General features: G+C 49.4%; 1 protein-coding gene across 1 annotated transcript in view; it reads right to left on the bottom strand.

Annotated features, from left to right (window-relative positions):
• LOC147898946 (uncharacterized) overlaps positions 1–22,269 on the bottom strand; it is a 66,861-nt gene that overhangs the window by 14,423 nt on the left and 30,169 nt on the right. Inside the window, exon 3 of the mRNA XM_087378464.1 lies at positions 1,700–1,773. Within this exon, the coding sequence (XP_087234590.1) occupies positions 1,700–1,773 (74 nt within the window). The remainder of the gene's footprint in view (positions 1–1,699; positions 1,774–22,269) is intronic.

Below are 22,269 nucleotides of genomic sequence, written 5' to 3'. Positions count from 1 at the left end.
GAGTCCTTTGGTGTCACTTTGCTCCTACACACCCAGTCTTGGAGAGACTTTGGAGCTCCCATCCAAAAGAGGTAAATTTCCATGTTCTTTTGGCTCTTCCAACATGGTGGATTCCACTTCAACACCTGGAGACACACCTTTGGAGTAGATCCTATATATTCGAGATGCCTTTCAGCCCCTCTATATCACTTGAGGATCTGTGGCCTAGCTTACACAGTAGGGCTCAGCGGCCTATTACGAGGGAGCATCTCCCAAACCTACCTTCCTCATTGCTACGGGATGCCCAGCTTATCAGTATAGATACAGTGCCACCCTCCTTGCACCGACATCATATCCTCCCCCTAGCCTCTGCTTGAGAGATCATTGGCAGTCTCACCACACGGTTTTGGAGGTGGGACTTAGACCTTTGCCTCCCAATCATTTCTTGTGCTAGCCACTTGGAGCAGGTACATGGATATTCACAAACAGACTAGGACCATAAGTGGCTTTCATGAGAGAGCGGCTTTCTCTAGATTCGGCTACGCCAGCCTCAATTCACGTCCACTTGTTCTATTTCAGGGTTTTCACAAGATTTATCCTGACTTCATGTATTTTGGTCATACTTAATAGAGTCCATTTTCCTTTTTCCCCCCCAATTTAGTTTTTTTTTTATAAACACAGATTCCTGCCCAGCATTACTGAATGCCATGCAAAGTCCTCAATTCCATAGAGCAATGCTGTAATCTTATTACATAGAGTCTGTTGTTGCAGAAAAATGTATAGCTAAGTGGGTTGGATAGAGACCTCTATCAATAGCGCCTGCTCCATCAAGTCTCATAGGGACACAAGTGAGCCAGTGTATTCTAGAAGAAAATGAAATGAACAAAATGAGACCCCATTTCATCCCTTGGCAATTGACCATTCTTGAAGGAGTTAAAACAAAATTGTGCCTTTGCTCTAACAACAACTACAAGGCCTTATCTAATGGAATGTACAAAACCATGTAGAATAATTCTTTCAAAGATAATACCACCAATCAATAGGGGAGCTTTAGCTAAAGTCTTAATGTTCTACCACAAAGTCCTCACAATGCATGCTTAGCAATTACAGACTTTAAGCGGGTTAAAAAGGTCAGCAATTGTCGCTTGAGCAACGGGCATACCTGTCAACTTAGCATAGGAGTTTTTAAAAATACATCTCGTTTTGTCTCAGACCCTGTAAATACAATCGTAGCATTCTTGAAGCTGCAATTGCAATCCTTCTCCAGCAAATGGATAATGTTCCCAAGGCCTCCAGTAATCGGAGGCCCAATATTATCAGAAATTTAAGCACAAAAATTTGCCAAAAATATACAAAAGTAATTCTATTAATCAAAACTGTCTATCAATGGACAGTTTTGGTAAAGATTCCAACACAACAACATGGCTAGCAAAAAGAACAGTGTGAGAACAATGTGTCATTGCAGAAGCGGAAAGCTTTAAACTCAGAATCGGAAGGTGTGAAATATATATGGGTCACCAAACAATGTCCCCCACCCCCATGCAAAAAAACAAGCATACAAACTAAACCTACAATATAAGTTAACTCCCCAAATCATGTGCTTATACTACACCGTCAAGATAGGTTTTAATAAGGAAACAAAATTTTATCAAACGCATCTTTTAAGCCAGCCACAGGAGTAAACAACATTCATTTAAGGATAAAGAGAGACAAAATACACCTTTCTTCTCTTTGCCTGTTGGTAGAAACCTCTCATGAGCTTTTCTCCACCTCACATAACGCCAAGGCCGAGGCCTGCATTACCACAGGCGCCAACATAACTTTCATATATCTCATTGTGAAAAAGCATCCTTAAGACACCAATACCTGTAATGTGATACTGGCAAACGGGTTATATAGGCAGCAATGCTTATTTGTCACAGCAAGAAGAATGGCTTGGTTGTTAATTGTGAACATGGTACCAAATTGAAAGAACCTGCAGTCAACAAAAGGCAGCTGGAAGCTAGTAGCATGTTAACTCAGTAAGATTCTTTAAGCACCACATCTCTTTGTGATGTCGAACAACCAAACATTGACTCATCATACATGGCATAGACATGGCTTTGTGAACAGTTATACACCCTGGCATTGCCGATCTCTGTTTAAGTATAACTGCAACAGCTATGACTAACAATAACTGACTTCAAGTCCACAAGCTACAAGGTCAAGGATGCTCAAGACCAGAAGCCACATTGAGGACTTGTAGTAAAAACAGTCTAGACAAAGAAATTAATTACTCCATCGATTTGCCAGTGGTGGGGCTCTCACTAGTTGATCTCATTCAATTATTCCCGATGCAGATGCTCAAACTTAAACTTGGCTGTACATATACCAAGATAATATGTATCTAGATGAATCCAGGAACATACCCAAACTCATCCTCTTAGAACACAACATCGTGCAGTTTCAATCTCATGATAGTCACTCATAAGGTTTGTTATGCTCTAGCCGAGATAGCATGACCTCGGAAAGATCGGTGGGCATTTTCTCTTAGATGACCGACTTTTGTAATATTTAATGTGCGTAAATAAAATGGTCAAGGGAAGTAACTGCCAAGGTCCTAGGTGAGGGTGTATTGGCATCGACTAGGTGGTTCTGAGTGCTAAGGCCTAGGTGCACCTAAATGTGTAATAATGCCAAGGGGCAAATGTTTTAATTGTGCCCCAAGAGAGGGGTAAATGGTGTACCAAGTTAAAGGTCTAGAATGATGACATGTGGCAGAGGGAACCATCTAGGGAGTTGTGGGCTTGTGGATAGGCATGAAGGATTAAAAAAAGTTACGTATCTTCGGTTCATGCAATCCATGAAGAGGCTGGGAGGAAAAACATGATGCCTACGCCTGTGAATCTCGTCCGTGAATCGACAAAAAGGCTGAGAGATTAGTTAGTGTGTTTAACAATTGGTATCAAAGCGACAGGAAGAAAACAGAAAAAAAGGGGCGATGCGTTTGTCTGCAAGTTACTGGGAACCCGACGCTCCTGCTACAGAATCAGCCCGTGATTGACAAAATACAGAGAGCTTCAGGCTACACGAGGGGACTCATACGAGTCACGTATCAAGAAGCAAATAGCTGGCTGTGAAACTCCTCGACGGCTGGGACGGACTGGTGTTTAACGAGTCTGCAGGTGAACTCGAGCGTGCGTACCTGCAAACGGCTAGGGAAGAGATCGACTTTTACGACTGATCTGTAGCCGATTGGAATGAAATCCCAAACATCAAAAGACACGGCGTGTCCAGATTTTGGGAAGGGGGAACAGAGACCAGGCCGATTCATTTCGGAACACCCGCTTGAAAATATTTGTACAGAATGTAATTCGATGGAACAGTGAGAACAGAAAAGAGATCGTGTCATTTGGAAAACTTGTTTCGAAAGAGCATGCCTTTAGTCTGGACAACGCGCAATCCTTTTGTCAGCTTTGCAAAAACACAAATATAATCCACTTCCAACCTGCGAGTGCGAAAGCCTTAGGATTCTCAGATTCTATAGTACCTGAATTGCTATACGCTGGACTCTTCCCTGCTATAACAGGGACACACTTTGTTTGATCGACGAAAAAAAACAAACAAACCAGATAGACAAGAGAGGGAACGTATCATTTGGTAGCGTATCATTCTGAAACAGAGAGCAGGATTCCCATAAGCCAGACGGAAGACAAGTGACGGGAGGAGTCGTCAGCGCAGCAACATCTACATTGAGGAGCAGACGACTGCTTCGAAGGAAAGCGGGATATCTGCGCTACGTGCAGATTCCAGGGGGCATTTTATTTCTTCTATACAAATTCTCAATTTTCGATTTGCAGTCTATTGTTCCTGTACATCAGAGTTTGTAGTCGATTTATTCCTGTACAGCAAAGGGGAATTTGAAGTGAAAAAAAAAAAAAACTATTTTCCCTTTTGAAACAATGGAGGCAGAGGGACAAGATTCCAGGGTGAATCCTGGTGAATCTAGAGCGCGATCTACGCAAGAAATGTCCCATCACACAACACCTACTCTGGTGGGTAGGATTTCTGTATTAGAAGATGCTTTACAACAGATCATGAACCAGCAGCTTCAAGTGAACGCTGGTCAAAATGAAATTAGAGAGATGGTGCAAGCCTTGTCGGCTAGACCATCTAGAAATGAAAAGGGCAAAGCTCCAACAGAGCCAGAGCCCAGTATACACTCATCAGAACGTGTGAAGGTCAAGGTACCTAATATTGCCAACTATAGACCGGTGAAGTACGCTGGTCGGATGACCGAGCGCAGTTCTGAAGTGATCGAGGTTTGGTTACACAAGTGGGAAGCCTTCGCCATTTGTGAAATCAGATCTGATTTAAAGAAAATCCGCGAGACCACTCACCTGTTTACTGAGGCAGCAGATAGATGGTGGATAAAGCAACAGAGAGATCAAGTTGCCCCTACCACCTGGGAAGGGTTTAAGGCTGAATTTAAGAAACACTTTCTTCCACCTGACGAAGAGTCCCGAGCTTGGGATGCTTATAGAAACCTTCGCCAGAGAAATTTGTCGGTGGCAGAGTACACTAACAAATTTAGGGAATGTGTTATGAAGATAACAGACCCTCTCCCTATGTCGGTTCAGTTAAAAGACTATATCTATGGACTGAACGACAAGATTAAAATGGAAGTTCGGGCTAAATATGTGACTACATTAGATGAATCTATTGCAGTAGCCCTGAACTACGAGGATGTCAGAGGCAGACCTAGTGGGTTTGTGCAGGCAGGGGCTCAGCATGAGTACCTGAGAAAAGGGGGATTTCAGAGGAAATGGACTTCAAAGACAAGTGTGTCTGAGGGGGGGGGGGGGTTTCATAACACTTCCGGAAGTATTACCAGAGGCCTAGGGCCACTGATGCGAGAAGCGAGTAAGACATGCCATAAGTGTCACGGATGGTATGTAGGTGACGGATGTTATGTAGGCGAGTGCTTGTCGATGGTGTCAACTATGTGGAAGCGGTACAAGTGCTGAAGTGATGTGAGCAAGAAGAAGACCAAAGCGGAACAACATCACCAAAGCCAACCCTCGATATGAACTGCAAGAACTTCAAGCACATGACACAGGTCCGTTGTACCAGGTGAAGGGAGAGGAGGGGGGAAAGAACACAACGGAAAGAGATTTTAGAGTAGCGAGCAGAGACGGAGAGTAGCATAACTCATTACAAAGCAAGATGACGGGTACACCCCTAGAAGATACACACAAGGCGAGCTCTTGACTCTAGCCTCTCACTCCTTCACTCACGCCTCTCGCCCCTGCTAGAATGTCCCTCCCCCTTTCCCTTTCCCCCTCTTCACCTTCTCCTCCTCTGCTCCACCCCCCGCTGCCAATCTCCTCTCCTTCTTCCTATTGGATGTCTTCTTGCACCCTTAGCCATCCTTAGCCATTCCACCGTTTGTGGGCCGCTCTGTCCTTGATGGCTTCTGCAACACTCCAGCCTGTTCTGGGTCAGTGAATCCCGTGCTCCATGTGTTCTCTTGTCTATTCCATGCGCTCCTGACACTAGTTGGTTGCGAGGGTTGGTGTACCACCTATACCTCTTAACTGTTGGACTGCTTCCCATGTGCACCAACAGGTGTATCCCGTGTACCATTGCGCCAGTACTTCCCTCTGATCGACTTTGACCATGGTGAGTCGAGGTTGAGGTTTGGCACTCTTCGGTCATGTATTGCTTCCGTCATACCCAAGTCATGTCTAGGTCAAGTCATGTCCAAGTCATGTCCATGTCATGTCCAAGTCATGTCCAAGTCTGTTCCATGTGACCAGAGTGTGAACATATGTGAACACGCTGCGACTAGGTATGACCAAGGTCTAACAACTTGGCATGTTGCTGAGGTGACCATGACGTGACCCAGGTGTGACTCTTGGTGGGTCGCCATAAACTTTGAGTACAACAGATCCCCCGCCACTATCATTCACCGTCCCGGTGAATGACTGAGGATCTGTGTGAGAGAAAGTTAAGTATAAATTACAAATAAGAAAGTCAGTGAGGTGTATCTGTCCTGTAGGGCTGCAAGCTCCCTCTGGATCTCAGCCTGTTGGGCTGAATGATTGTCCTCCAAAACTTTCTTGCTGGCTGTCCACTCTGCCTCCTTCGCTGCAAGACATTGCTGAAACTCGTCCTGGAGTTTTCCACGCAGCCTCCCTTGCCTGTAGAGTTGCTCCCCACTCCGCTTCTTTCACCTGCAATGTTGTATCCCATTTTTTATGCATGCTGGCTACCTGCTTCTCATGTTCCAAGCGGAGGTGTTGCTTCTGGGACAGAAGCTTGCAAACCTGACCTGTAGTATTAAAGAGGGAGGCACCCATCTGAATGAAGCTGTCATCTATAATGCGCTGAGCCATATGAAGGGATCTTTTAACCCATGCATACCTGTCCCGATAGGTCATTCGGTCAGCCATGTCAATAAGTTCGCCATATTCCTCGAAGGCTGCTTTCATCCCCTCTTGCTCTGGGTCCTCGAGAGCTGCCACTGGAGCCAGTGTGTCGATGTCTAGGTAACAGCTTGGAGCTTGGGATACCTTCTTGTTGGAGGCGATTGTCTCTTGCAAGGGAAGTGTGAAGATTTGGTCCAGGTCCTCCTCCCCCATGCAAACAGGAGACCGCTTCCGCTTTAATGCATACAGCAGCCGTTTGTGTTCCTGGCTCTGTTCCTCTATTTGGGCCTCATGGGTGAATAGATCTCCTGAGGAGGTTGCGAAGTAGGTATCCAACATATCATTTTGAGGAAGTGGAGGACAATTCGCTTGAAAAGGTATCTTACCCCCAGTAAAAATAACCTCGCCAGGTCGAGTTTCCAGTAAGTCCTGTTCAACAGCCTCCAGACTTGGTTCAGGGGTCAATCGTCGAGACACCCGGGGTGGTGTCTCCGCATCACCAGTGGCTCCCAAAGTAAGATTCAAGTTCAATAACCTGTGTCGCTCTGATGCCTCTCCATCAAGAGATTCCAAGGCAGAGGTGCCTGCTGCCGTAACTTCTGTCGAGGGATCCCCCTGAGTTGGGGGGTTAATGTGCATATCTTTGCACCCTACTGACCTTGATGAGATGATCGGAGGGGAAATGGTCATGACTGCGGGTGAGGTAAGTGGTAATGTCGTGCCATGGTGGGTGAGACCTGAGGAGGGCAGGGGAGTGACCGGAAGAACATCATCAGGGAAATCAAAATCTGCCTCGAAGGGGATGGATGGAGAGGCGACTCCTGCATGAGCAACTCATGACAAAGCTCCAGAGGCTGGCCCAAGAGGGGATGGCTCAGAAACCTGTGCTGCAGATGTGGGTGGAGCAAGAGTGGGAATGGGGACTGGAGAGGAAGAGAGGACAGAGACTGATGCAGCAGAGGCCGAGGATGCTGGGGCCGCACGAAGGGCCAGTGGAGCTGATCTCAAGTGGGGGATCATAGGAGCGGAGGGTAAGTGGGGGATCATAGGAGCGGAGGGTGGGCGGTGAGGAGAAGATGAAGTATGTGAAGGTGGAGGAAAAAGTGCAGGCGTTGCAGCCCGCCACTGGTGCAAGAGGTAGGTGAGGTGAGGTCCACAAGTACAGGTGTGTGTGCTTCGGCGTGTGCGATTTCGAACAGTGGCCCGGAATGTTGAATAAAAGAGGGATGCAAAATCATACTGAGTGATGGTGAAGAGAGCATTGAGAGCAGGACGGATACCTTTCGTGATGTAGTAATGCCTGGGTGCTGAATAGAAGCGAGTGAAGAAGTAGCGTGTGATCACTGCTTCTCTGCTTCCACCTTCCAAAACCTTTTTGCAATCATATCCCCTCCTGTTGGGTTTGCACTGTGAAAGGAATGAAAGGAGATGTGGTGAATCGTCGGAAGGAGGCTGAATAGGGAGAGCAGGGAGCCCCATGTATTGTGAGACCAAATTGGGTGTGAGAAGCTGCCTAGAACCCATGAACTCAAAAGTGTCTGTGACACAGTCATAAGATCTGATGAATCCTGTACACAGTTCCACATCCACAGGAGGGAAGATGACCTTGTCGAACTCAGTTAGACCCAGGGTCTGGATCTCGAAAGATGTCAATACCGAGGATAGTTTGAGGTTCGGATCAAGAAGAGGTTTAAACATAACCCGAACGTGGGAGAGGGGAGGGGTGGTTATCGAAGGGCTCTGTATCTCCGTTGGCCCACCCGACCCTTCTGAATGTGGTCTCCGTGCAGAGGGGGTGTAATCTGAGCCCCCATGGTCGGAAGAAGAGGCACTGGAGCTCTGAGAGTGGAAAAGAACCCCCCGCTGCTATCTTGATTGCGGTGGCTCTCCATCCGAGATGATAGTGATGTCCGGACCAAGATGGGAATGCATCACTGATGAAGTCGGTCCTACTAATGAAGTCGGCCCTACCGATGAAGTTGGCCTTGCTGATGAAAGTAGCTCTGCTGATGAAGTCGGCCTAGCTGATGTAGTCGGCCCTGCTGAGGCTGTAGGCATGGGTGAGGTCATGTGCACTGCAGAGGCTGCCTGAGACCTCATGGCGGTATAGAAAGGGATGAAGAGCTTATCTCTGGGCAACCGTGGCTTATACTTGGACTTCTTCTCGAGCATGAAGAAGAACAAGAGGTGAAGTAAAAGCTAATGACGAAGCAAGAAAGGAAGCTGATGACGAAGCAGGAAGGTGAGTGATGACAAGGCAAGAAAGGAAGCAGGAAGGGAAGGGGAGCTGATGACGAGGTAGGGGAGCTGTTGTCAAGGTGTTGGCAAGCCCGCTGAGAGATAACGAGATAGTGGGGCAGGTGGTGACAAGAGGGGGAGCTGATGGCGATGAGAAGGGAAGCTGATGGAGAAGCACGGAGGCTAGAAAGAAAGCAGGAAAGAAAGGGGGAGCTGAAGGCGATGAGAAGGGGAGCTGATGGAGAAGCACGGAGGCTAGAAAGGAAGCAGGAAAGGAAGGGGGAGCTGAAGGCGATGAGAAGGGGAGCTGATGGAGAAGCACGGAGGCTAGAAAGGAAGCAGGAAAGGAAGGGGGAGTTGAAGGCGATGAGAAGGGGAGCTGGTGGAGAAGCACGGAGGCTAGAAAGGAAGCAGGAAAGGAAGGGGCGCTGATGACGAGGCAAGAAGGAAGTTGGCCAGGTGATAACGAGAAGGGGAGTCGATGACGAGTTCCGAGGAAGCTGGCGAGGTGATAGTGAGGAGGGGAGCTGATGACGAGGTCTGCTGAGAAGGGAATTAGCAACCAGAGTATCTGCAAGGTGATGGAGTCGAGGAGAACGCAAGAGGAGAGAGATGGAGCTGGAAAAGATAGGTCACAATGGAGAGGTGGCGCAAAGTATAAGGAGAGAGGTGGCGTAGTGGGTTGGAGTTGGCCCAGGGTGGCGCAGAGTGGAGATGGCAGAGGATGTGGAGGTGGGCAGGGAGTAGGAAGCTGGCAGGAGAGAGGGAGTGGGGCGTGGCCCAGCCCAGCAGTGTAGGGGAGATGGCGCAGGGTGTGGAGGTGGGCAGGGAGCAAGAAGCTGGCACAATTCACTAGAAGAGGGGCTGCCAGGAGGTGGAGATGCGATCCAAGGTAAGATGGTGAAGCAGGGAGAGCTGCGTGCAAAAGGAGGGGCTGCTGGGATGGGGTTGTGATCCAAGGCCAAGGGCTGCCGAGAGGATGCGCTGCAGATTTCGTTGATGGAGGAAGCTGCCTGGAAATTCGTTGATGGAGGGAGGGCTGCGATCGCTGGTGGAGGGGGGCTGTAGGAGAAATCGCTGAGGGAGGGAGAGGGGCTGCGATCTTGATGGAAGGGGCTGCAGGCTGCAGGAGAATTCGCTATGGAGGGAGAGCTGCAGGAGAAAGCGCTGGAGGGGAGGCTGCAGGAGAATCTGAGGGAGGGAGAGGGGGCTGCGATCTTGATGGAAGGGGCTGCAGGCTGCAGGAGAATTCGCTATGGAGGGAGAGCTGCAGGAGAAAGCGCTGGAGGGGAGGCTGCGTATGGTTTCGTTGGAGGGGGGGGACAGCCACAAATACACAACCAAGAGATCCAAATTTAGAAAAGTAAGCCAAAAATAGCATGAGTGGGCTGCAAGATGCGGTGGATGAGGTGGATGAGCTGATCCCAAGGATCCACGCTGAGTTTAGCCAGATGCTAAATATAGCACTGGTCGGAATTGGGAGGTGAGATAAAGGACCGACGCTGAATTTGGTGGCTAAATATAGCCTTGGTGGGAGGTGGTAGGTGAGAGAAAAAGCGGTGTGGGCAAGAGGAAATATTTGAATGAACGCGGTGGGAAAATCGGAATTTGAATTTTACTCTCTCTTGTATAGGCCATTGGATGAGTGTGTCATAGAGGTGAATGAGGCTGAATGAGGCTGAAGGAGGGATGAACCAAGGGTGAACCAAGGATGAACAAGGGGTGACATGGGTGTGCCCATAGGTGACTGAGGGGGAAAGCGGCAAGAAGTGACCTAGGGTGAACAGGGGAGGAACAAGGGGTGTGAGCTTGGGGGGTGACATAGGAATGAACAAGGGTGACCTAGGAGTGAACAGGGGTGACCTAGGAGTGAACATGGGTGACAGAGAGGTGAACATGGGGAGTTGACATAGGAGTGAACAGGGATGACCTAGGAGTGAACAGGGGTGACTTGGAGGTGAACATAGGTGACAGAGAGGTGAACATGGGGAGTTGACATAGGAGTGAACAGGGGTGACCTAGGAGTGAACAGGGGTGACCTAGGAGGTGAACATGGGTGAACAGTGGTGAATAGAGGTTCAACCTGAGTGGCAGGGGTGAAGAGGGATTAAGGAGAAGTGTGTGTCAGAGAAGGCAAGGGCTGTTTCCGTCTTGCCAGAGAAGGAGAAACCCAGAGTGAACAGGGGTGACCTAGGAGTGAACATGGGTGACAGAGAGGTGAACATGGGGAGTTGACATAGGAGTGAACAGGGGTGACCTAGGAGTGAACAGGGGTGACTTGGAGGTGAACATAAGTGACAGAGAGGTGAACATGGGGAGTTGACATAGGAGTGAACAGGGGTGACCTAGGAGTGAACAGGGGTGACCTAGGAGTGAACATGGGTGACAGAGAGGTGAACATGGGGAGTTGACATAGAAGTGAACAGGGGTGACCTAGGAGTGAACAGGGGTGACCTAGGAGTGAACATGGGTGACAGAGAGGTGAACATGGGGGTTAACATAGGAGTGAACAGGGTTGACCTAGGAGTGAACAGGGGTGACTTAGGAGTGAACAGGGGTGACCTAGGAGTGAACATGGGTGACAGAGAGGTGAACATGGGGAGTTGACATAGGAGTGAACAGGGGTGACCTAGGAGTGAACAGGGGTGACCTAGGAGTCAACATGGGTGACAGAGAGGTGAACATGGGGGGTTGACATAGGAGTGAACAGGGTTGACCTAGGAGTGAACAGGGGTGACTTAGGAGTGAACAGGGGTGACCTAGGAGTGAACATGGGTGACAGAGAGGTGAACATGGGGAGTTGACATAGGAGTGAACAGGGGTGACCTAGGAGTGAACAGGGGTGACCTAGGAGTGAACATGGGTGACAGAGAGGTGAACATGGGGGGTTGACATAGGAGTGAACAGGGTTGACCTAGGAGTGAACAGGGGTGACTTAGGAGTGAACAGGGGTGACCTAGGAGTGAACATGGGTGACAGAGAGGTGAACATGGGGAGTTGACATAGGAGTGAACAGGGGTGACCTAGGAGTGAACAGGGGTGACCTAGGAGTGAACATGGGTGACAGAGAGGTGAACATGAGGAGTGAACAGGGGTGACCTGGAGGTGAACATAGGTGACAGAGAGGTGAACATGGGGAGTTGACATAGGAGTGAACAGGGGTGACTTAGGAGTGAACAGGGGTGACCTAGGAGTGAACAGGGGTGACTTAGGAGTGAACAGGGGTGACCTAGGAGTGAACATGGGTGACAGAGAGGTGAACATGGGGAGTTGACCTAGGAGTGAACAGGGGTGACCTAGGAGTGAACAGGGGTGACCTAGGAGTGAACATGGGTGACAGAGAGGTGAACATGGGGAGTTGACATAGGAGTGAACAGGGGTGACCTAGGAGTGAACAGGGGTGACCTGGAGGTGAACATAGGTGACAGAGAGGTGAACATGGGGAGTTGACATAGAAGTGAATAGGGGTGACCTAGGAGTGAACAGGGGTGACCTAGAGGTGAACATAGGTGACAGAGAGGTGAACATGGGGAGTTGACATAGGAGTGAACAGGGGTGACCTAGGAGTGAACAGGGGTGACCTAGGAGTGAACATGGGTGACAGAGAGGTGAACAAGGGGAGTTGACATAGGAGTGAACAGGGGTGAGTGAACAGGGGTGACCTGGAGGTGAACATAGGTGACAGAGAGGTGAATAGGGGAGTTGACATAGGAGTGAACAGGGGTGACCTAGGAGTGAATAGGGGTGACCTAGAGGTGAACACGGGTGACCTAGGAGTGAACAGGGGTGACCTAGGAGTGAACAGGGTTGACCTAGGAGTGAACAGGGGTGACCTGGAGGTGAACATAGGTGACCGAGAGGTGAACATGGGGAGTTGACATAGAAGTGAACAGGGGTGACCTAGGAGTGAACAGGGGTGACCTAGGAGTGAACATGGGTGACAGAGAGGTGAACATGGGGAGTTGACATAGGAGTGAACAGGGGTGACCTAGGAGTGAACAGCGGTGACCTAGGAGTGAACATGGGTGACAGAGAGGTGAACATGGGGAGTTGACATAGGAGTGAACAGGGGTGACCTAGGAGTGAACACGGGTGACCTGGAGGTGAACATAGGTGACAGAGAGGTGAACATGGGGAGTTGACATAGAAGTGAACAGGGGTGACCTAGGAGTGAACAGGGGTGACCTAGAGGTGAACATAGGTGACAGAGAGGTGAACATGGGGAGTTGACATAGGAGTGAACAGGGGTGACCTAGGAGTGAACATGGGTGACAGAGAGGTGAACATGGGGAGTTGACATAGGAGTGAACAGGGGTGACCTGGAGGTGAACATAGGTGACAGAGAGGTGAACATGGGGAGTTGACATAGAAGTGAACAGGGGTGACCTAGGAGTGAACAGGGGTGACCTAGAGGTGAACAGGGGTGACCTAGGAGTGAACAGGGGTGACCTAGGAGTGAACAGGGTTGACCTAGGAGTGAACAGGGGTGACCTGGAGGTGAACATAGGTGACAGAGAGGTGAACATGGGGAGTTGACATAGAAGTGAACAGGGGTGACCTAGGAGTGAACAGGGGTGACCTAGGAGTGAACAGGGGTGACAAAGAGGTGAACATGGGGAGTTGACATAGGAGTGAACAGGGTTGACCTAGGAGTGAACACGGTTGACCTAGGAGTGAACAGGGGTGACCTGGAGGTGAACATAGGTGACAGAGAGGTGAACATGGGGAGTTGACATAGAAGTGAACAGGGGTGACCTAGGAGTGAACAAGGGTGACTTGGAGGTGAACATGGGTGAATAGGGGTGAATAGAGGTTCAACCTAAGTGGCAGGGGTGAAGAGGGATTAAGGAGAAGTGTGTGTCAGAGAAGGCAAGGGCTGTTTCCGTCTTGCCAGAGAAGGAGAAACCCAGTTTTTATTGGTCTCCCACCAAAGAGTGCAACTGGGCAGAGAGTAGAAGCTTGACAGGGTTAGGAAAGGGAATACATTGTTGTTGTTTTTTTTTTTTTTGAATAAATAGAAATTCAACTAATAGGAATGGAAATCCTTATCCAAAGAGAGAGAGTCAATGTGGATGATACTTCTTTACCCGTGAGCCATTCACAGGTGCTGGTAACTTCTTGCCCTCCAAGGTGGCCAAATAAACCCCTCCACTGGGAATAATCCTTGTGATAAAGAAGGGCCCTGTCCAGCCACTGACAAATTTGGGTTTATGCTTCAGGAACTTACTGGAATATAACAAGACCAAGCTGCCAACTTGGAATTCCCTCTTCCTGAGATTTCTGTCATGCCATGCCTTCTGCCTTCTTTGCCAGACTTCCTGAGCAAGGATCGCTTCACGACGATGTTCATCCAAGGCTTCAAGATCCCATAATCTCTCAAGTGTGCATGCCTCCAAGTTATCATCCATCTCTGCCATGACCCTAGTGGTCTTCATGTGGAACTCATAGGGCATAACCGCCTCCAAGCCGTAAACTAGCTGGAAGGGTGAATATCCAGTGCTAGCCTTGTATGCTGTTTTGTAAGCAAAAAGAGCAGCTGGTAGTAGAATATCCCAATTTGCCAAGGAATGAAGGCATAACCGAGCCACAATATGAGACATGGTCCGATTGGAGCTCTCGGCCAAACCATTGGCTCGAGGGTAGTATGAACTAGAGGTCTTGTGAACAATTTGCAGTTGGGTGATGAGGTCAGTGATGACATCATTGAGAAAGTGGGTACCTCTGTCACTCATCAATTCCACAGGACATCCAAACCTAGAAATGATTTGATCATACAAGAATGAGGCCACAACTTGAGCAGTGCAGGTCTTCGCTGCCTTAGCCTCCACCCATTTAGTGCCATAATCAGTAGCAATCAGAGCATACTTGTTCCCTCTTCGAGTTGCAGGAGAGATGGGTCCAACAAAATCCAATCCCCATCTATAGAAGGGTGGTACAGGGCTGGATGGCTGAAGGGGAAGGTACTCCCGTCGGGTAGGCTTCGGCCCCCCTCTTTGACATGAGTCACAGTGGCGCACATAAGCATAGCAGTCTTGGAATAGCTTTGGCCACCACAACCCAGAGCGCATTATCTTTCTAGCAGTGGCCTCTGGTGCCATATGACCTCCCCCCATTCCTGAGTGAGCCTCCTGAAGGATGGCTTGTGTTTCATGAGGGAGCACACACCTCCTTAAAATGTGGTCCTTCCCCAACTTGTACAGCTGACCCGCGATCAGTTTGAAAGGAGCAGCCTGAACAATCTGCCTCCGCTTTTGTGCTGGAGTTAACCCTTTGGAGAACTCCCCTGTAGACAACAAGTGTACAATGTTTGCGTACCATGGGGGAAAGCAGTCCACAGCAAACAGGCAGTCATCTTTTGGTACTGTGGCATCGACACGGAAGAGGCCCGCATCTGGAAGGTCATCATCAACTCCTATGGCTGCTTCACCTGAAGAGATCCTTGACAAGTGGTCTGCTGGTTGATGCAATCGGCCTGCTCTCACTAGGATGTCAAAGTCAAACTCTTGAAATAGAAGAATCTACCTGCTCACTCTCCCCCCAAGCGTTGGTTTGTTCAGTAAGTACTTGAGAGCTTGATGATCGGTAATGATGATGAACTTACTGCCCAAGAGATAGTGCCGATACTTTGTCATGGCATAGACCATGCCCAAGCCCTCGCGTTCAGTGGTGCTATAGTTTCTTTCTGCTCCATTGAGTTGTCTGCTTGCGAAGTACACAGGTAGGTCGAGTTTGTGCTCTTCATCTGGTTGGGCCAATATCGCCCCAATCGCCAGCCCACTTGCATCTACATGCACATGAAAAATGACATCCCATTGAGGTTGCCGCAAGATGGGTGCCTTTACTAGACGATCCTTGAGGTTGTCAAACGCCAGTTGTTGAGGTGCCGACCAGTTGAAGGACTGCTCCTGCCGAAGGAGTTCCGTCAACACCACCGCTATGTCGGCATAGGACCTGATGAATCTTCTATAATAACCCACATGTCCCAAAAAAGACTTGACTTCTCTGGGTGTGCGAGGAATAGGCAAGGTCAATATCACTTCCACCTTTGCTGGGTCCGTGGTCATTCCCTCAGCCGAGACGATGTGGCCAAGGAGAACCCCTCGCAAGGCGAGGAAGAAGCATTTGTCCGGATTCAAGCACAACCTAGCTTCTCTGCACTTATCAAAAACCCACCTCAACTTACTCATGTGATCAGTCTGAATAGTAGGTTCGAGGTGAGAAGCATTCTTACCATTGAACACAGAGAAGTCATCCAAGAATACCTCAAGGAACTTTCCGATGTTCTCTTGGAAAAGTTTGGTGACAAGACGTTGAAACGTGGCCGGTGCATTGCATAGACCAAAAGGCATCATCCGGTAAGCATAAGTTCCCCATTGGGTGACGAAGGTAGTCTTTAACTGATCTTGCTCTCGCACCCGAACCTGGTTATACCCACTGTATCCATCCATGAAGGAGTAGAGAGCATGACCAGCTACGGTTTCTAGCACCCTGTCAGTGAAGGGGAGAGGAAACCTATCCCGACGTGTGGCGGTATTCAAACTCCTATAGTCGACACAAACTCGGAGTTTTCCAGTCTCTCTTTTGGGCACCACTACGATGCCACTAAGCCATTCGGAGTAGTCAACAGGGTAGATCAACCCTGCTTGCTCCATCTTTTGAATATCAGCATAGACAGCCTTGCCATAGTTAGGATTCATGCGATATGGTCCCCTGATCACCGGCTCTGCTTCCGGATATAGATCGATGCGATGTTCCATGAACTCCGTGGGTACTCCCTTTAAATCCTTATATGACCAGGCAAAGACATCAACATACTCTTGAAAAAAATCAGACAATGCAGCAAGGAGATAGTCATGTTCCCAGACCCAACTGGCTACCTTAAGATGTCGTGGTTGGTCTTCTGTCCCAATGTTCAGATACCTCCAATCCTTGGCATGGTCAACCTGAGGTATGCTTCCTGATGTGGAGTTGTTCGGTTCTTCGACTCCCACTGCTGGGTGCGCCGGAGAATCATCCAGAGAAAAATCCCCCACTACTTCTTCCATCCAAGAGCTCGGATAGGACGGTTGGGTGTGTTCTGGAAATGGTTGAAATGTCGAGGCAGCACTTGGGCCCATTCTCTTCTTTCCTTTTTGTGCTTGCTTGAGCATTCCTCGGTATGGTAGTCCAACCACCTCGTATGTAGTTTCATGAACCTCCTGTGTCGTTGGGGGGTCAGCTTCTGACATATATAAGTCGAGTAGAACAAGGTCCGCGACATCTTCTTCTCCCTGTATGCTGTGGGCTTGCCTGGAAGGTCTGAAGTTCCAGACTCCAGTGTGAATGTGGACGGCTCCTTCAAATTGTCCGGTCTCTTGACCCCTCCTAGGTTGGTCAGGTTGCACAATGGATTCAATAACCCTTCCAAGAGTCATTTCCGGCACCGCCTGCCTTTGAATGACATCAGTGAGTAGGTGGTCATCCTCTTCTTCTGCAGATCCATGAGTGTCTTCTCCAATACCATCATTGTGCTCAGCCAGCCCATGATCTATGTGATCATCTTCTTCTTCCATAGATTCATGAGTGTTCTCTTCAGTACCATCATTATGCTCCGCCAGCTCATCATCTTCTTGCATAGCATCCTCTTCCTCCTCTGTTGTGACCCCATGGTCATTTTCTTGGTGTGAGGCATCCATGTCATGTGCCTCCATTGCTTCCATTGCTGCTTCATGGTCTTGTCTTTGAGTCACCCTGGTGGCCTCCCCCCCACTTGGTCTGGTACTTGCGGACATCATTCGCTGATACATGTGGGGATTATTAAGAAGACCAAAAGGCATTCGTTCATACATGAGATCAGCCAAACCAGGTGGTGAAGAGGCTTCCTGGCTCACCTCTTGCGCATTCCGTGAAGTACCAAGATGGGCTTCAGGATCCTCTTCTGGACACAACTCCACCATGTTGATGGCTAAGGATCCCAGGGCCCCCATCCAATCCAAGATGACAGCTTCTTCTTCATCTGGTCCAGCATGTTCCAACAAGTACGTCAAGCTCTCACCATCATCTCGTGCTGCTGTTACATAGGTTTCACCTTGGAAGGGTGAGTCCTCCACATAGGTCAACTCTTCTTTCTGTAGGGGCCAATCTCCAAGTGCCCATCGCTCCTCTTCCACCCCTTCTTCTTCTTCAAAATCCTCTTCCCCAAGTTCCACAGGTCGGTGACGGGCCCTTCCAGTAACCATGTCTATTTCTAAGGATGTGGATCCCAAAGGCAGTCGAACTTCATCACTTGACCAATCTTGAATGGCCTTTGCTGAGCGTAACCATGGTCTACCAAGAAGTAGAGGATAAGTCTGCTCACCCTCCGTCATATTAAGTACAATAAAATTGGACAGGAATGTAACTCCCCCAATCTTCATGTGAACACCTTTGACAGCCCCCATAGGCTTCACCTTGCGTTGATCCGCCATGCGTACTTGAAAATGTACGTCAGTTGTCAATTTCAAACCCAGTTGTTGAAGAGTACCTCTCGGCATGATGTTTACTACTGCCCCACCATCCAAGAAAACATCTTTCAGCTCCACCCCATTGATCTCCACTGCGAGCTTGGGACTTTGTTCACATGTGAGGGCAGCATAGGCTGAGCAATTGTCTAGTGTTACTCCATCTTGAACTGTTACTGTCTCTGGTGTGGGTCCGCCCTGAACAGATCCCCTTTGGCGCCCTCTTGGCATGCGATTCAAAAATGCAATAGTCTGATGCTTGATATGTGGAGACAATTGACAGAGTTGTCGTAAGGTGATATTGGGCCTAAAATCCATCAAGTCATCCATCAAAGAATAGGGCTGGACAGTAGCAGCAGCCTTTTGTGCCTTCATCCGCCGAGCTTCTGGCCGAGGGTCGAAGCTCACGCGAGGGAGAGGAGGTGCCTCTGGATTCTCAATCAATATTTCCTGTGGTGACTCTCCCATCACCCATTTCCCTTTTTCTTGGGCATTACTAGGCTTCACCCCTTTTTCCTTCTCTTGCTTCATTGTGCTTCCTGAGTGGAAGGTGGATGGGCCTGCGTGCGACTCCTCACGTTTTTTCCCTAAAGTTGCCACTTCTGTTGCAAACCTCACTATTCTGGACTTGCGGGAAGGGAACTGAGGTGTGACGCCTTCATCTTCAGAACTAGATTGAAGATCCTTGGTGACACTCTTGACCACCTCCTGGTACCTTGAAGGCATAGATTGCTCACTTGGAGCTGAGGTAGTTCTAGAGCTATTGATAGGTCTTGATGGCTGTGGGGCCCTTCGGGTCCTTTCTAATCCAGTTACAGGAGAGGACAAGGGTGATGCAGTCATGTGCCCACTGTCCACCTTGGAGGAAGGAGGTCGGGATGCTCCTCTAGTGACTGAGCTGGAATTAGTTCGTGATGAGGCCTCCGATATTGATGTTGAGTCATCCTTACTACTGTCACCCTTCATTTGTGACCTAGTCACAGCTCCCAACACTGCACCAATCAAATGGGGTTTGTCACCCTCCCCCGCCACTACTACATCAACCATGTTGACTTGCGATGTTGATTCCCTTCTGCCATTGGGACAGTCTCTGGTGTAGTGGTCATTTGTGTTGCACTGTGTACAAGAGGGTCCCCCGAATGGTTGTGTACAATCATCTTGGTAATGGCCGTACTCGCCACATCTATAGCACATGATGGGCCTGCGAAAGTTGGTACCTCTGCCTCCACATCCACCTCGGAACCCACCCCGTCGACCGCGGATATAAGGGGGTCCATATCCACCCCCTGACATAGGTGGTTGATACTGTGCATAGTAGGGCGGAGGATAGAAGTATGGAGCCCCAAATTCACTAGGAGTAGGAGCTTGGAGCAAAGGAGGATTAGGAAGTAGTGGAGGTGGAATGATAGGATGGGTGGGTGGTTCAGGTGCCTTCACAGGGGCTGAAGCTAGGGGTACTGGCCCTGAAGTGGTCGGTGCATCTTTGTTGATTGTAGCCACCAGTGGTTCTCCAATTGGATACTCCGGTAGAAGCTTCCTCAACCCCTTAAGATACCTACACTCGGAGGCATCATGTCCATGAATTTCACAAAATGTGCAAAAAGAGGTCGGGGTGGGTACCTTACGCTTCGATGGACATTCCCAATAGCCATGGCCAGAACCCTTGCAGTCGGTGCACCAGAGACCACTTCTTATCTGAGCTTCAAAGGGTGACGGTCCATCCACTTTTGTTCTGTCTTTCAGACCTTCTTTGATTTCTTCCAATTCCTTCTTGAGTTGCTGCCATGCCTGTGAGCCCTCTTCTCTCGGAAGTTGGGCGGTCTGGGCGGGTGTTGAGGCGAAACTTAACTGGTACCGTTCCATCTTCACTGCTTCCCTCAGAAATTCTTGTAGTGAGGCATGCTTAGGAAGTTTGTCAACCAGCCTTATAGCAATGGTGGACGGTAAAGCCTTCAAAAACCACCCCTTCATGACGGCGTCATTGGGTGGCACCGACATCTTTGCCACCAAGACCCTCATCCTTGTGTACATCTCAGAGATGCTCTCTCCAGGCTTCATGGTGTCAGTGGATAACTCTTGGACAATCATGTGTTCGAATTTTTCCAACTTGAAAGTGCGTTAGAATTCCTCCCTTAGGTCTGTCCACGTCTGGAAGTGGTCCGGAGGAAATTGACTCTACCATACATCCGCGGCATCCTCCAATGACGAGGGAAAGATGTGAACGAACGCATGCTCATTCTCCACACCTTTAGCTCTACATGCTGTGAGGAACTTCCTCACATGAGCTTCCGCATCCTCATGGAGGTGGCCTTTGAACTTTTGAGTCTTCACGTGGACTTTGTTGAGTAGCTCGAGAAGTCTAGCTCTGTCTGGAGGACTGAGAACCGCCATCCCCACCCGAGAGGTTGGAGAGGGGGCCATCCCCACCCGAGAGGTTGGAGAGGATGCAAGAGTTGGAGGGAGTCCCAATGGGGCTGTAATGAGTGTTGGTGCTAGTAACCCTATCCCGAGACGATATTTGGGGAACAAACTCCAAGGAGGAGACCACCCCGACAACTCCTCCTGTGGAGGACCACAATGGAGAAGTCACTACTGATGTAGTCATAGAGGAAGTGTACCCAGATGGTAGGGCGTAAGTGGGGGGTCTCGGTGTTGCAGAGGGAAAGGGTGAGAACATGGAAGATGTGGGGGTGAAAGAGGATGGGAGAGCATTTGGGAAAGAGAGGGACGGAGTTGAAGTCATGGATGAGTAGGCAGAAGGGAAGGAAGGAGGTGGTGGAAAAGGCAACACCGGTGTGGATGGAAAGGGAGATGAAACCATCATGGCAGGTAAAGGCATGGCCGGAGCAAAAGTACCCCCCAATGGAATAGATGTAGAAGAAGGATTAGCTAGGAGCCCGGAGCTATGCATAACAGATGAGGTATCAGCTTGTCCACAAGAGGTTGAGGCGGGAGCAGATGGAGTCACCACTCCGGTAGAAGAGGTGGTTGATGAAGACATCGTTGCAGGAGGAGGAGAGGGGCTACCTTGACCTTGATGAGTCCCTGAGGAGTCCTCGTCCTTAGTACCCTCTTCTTTCACCTGTTCTCCGCTTTGCACTTCCTCTTCTCCGGAGTCCGGATCTGACCACCAGGGTTCCTGTTGATCCAAGTCAATGAGAGTGTCGATGAAGTTACTTGCTCTGGCTACTGCTCCAATGGGCTCACTTTGTGCTCGAGTTGAGGACTTCGCAAACTTACGTCGCACGTAATGCTTCTTGTACCTAGTTTGGTCTGCCGGAAGTCTTTTCTCCACTCTCCTCAAGTACCTCCTAGTTCTCTCACTAGCTCCTTCAAATGTTTCAGAACTACTCGGCATAAGACCTTTCTCTAGGACCCTAGATCACCACTTCACTCGTGCTACTCAACACCAGCAGTGTCCCACCGTGATCGCCATAAACTGTCTGAGGGGGGGGGGGTTCATAACACTTCCGGAAGTATTACCGGAGGCCTAGGGCCACTGATGCGAGAAGCGAGTAAGACATGCCATAAGTGTCACGGATGGTATGTAGGCGACGGATGTTATGTAGGCGAGTGCTTGTCGATGGTGTCAACTATGTGGAAGCGGTACAAGTGCTGAAGTGATGTGAGCAAGAAGAAGACCAAAGCGGAACAACATCACGAAAGCCAACCCTCGATATGAACTGCAAGAACTTCAAGCACATGACACAGGTCCGTTGTACTAGGTGAAGGGAGAGGAGGGGGGAAAGAACACAACGGAAAGAGATTTTAGAGTAGCGAGCAGAGACGGAGAGTAGCATAACTCATTACAAAGCAAGATGACGGGTACACCCCTAGAAGATACACACGAGGCGAGCTCTTGACTCTAGCCTCTCACTCCTTCACTCACGCCTCTCGCCCCTGCTAGAATGTCCCTCCCTCTTTTCCCTTTCCCCCTCTTCACCTTCTCCTCCTCTGCTCCACCCCCCGCTGCCAATCTCCTCTCCTTCTTCCTATTGGATGTCTTCTTGCACCCTTAGCCATCCTTAGCCATTCCACCGTTTGTGGGCTGCTCTGTCCTTGATGGCTTCTGCAACACTCCAGCCTGTTCTGGGTCAGTGAATCCCGTGCTCCATGTGTTCTCTTGTCTATTCCATGCGCTCCTGACACTAGTTGGTTGCGAG

Source organism: Dipteris shenzhenensis, chromosome 8 (genome assembly GCF_047967505.1).
Source record: "Dipteris shenzhenensis isolate YYH24624 ecotype China chromosome 8, Dip_SZ_1.0, whole genome shotgun sequence".
NCBI lineage: Eukaryota > Viridiplantae > Streptophyta > Polypodiopsida > Gleicheniales > Dipteridaceae > Dipteris > Dipteris shenzhenensis.
This window is presented reverse-complemented; position numbering and strand designations above follow the sequence as displayed.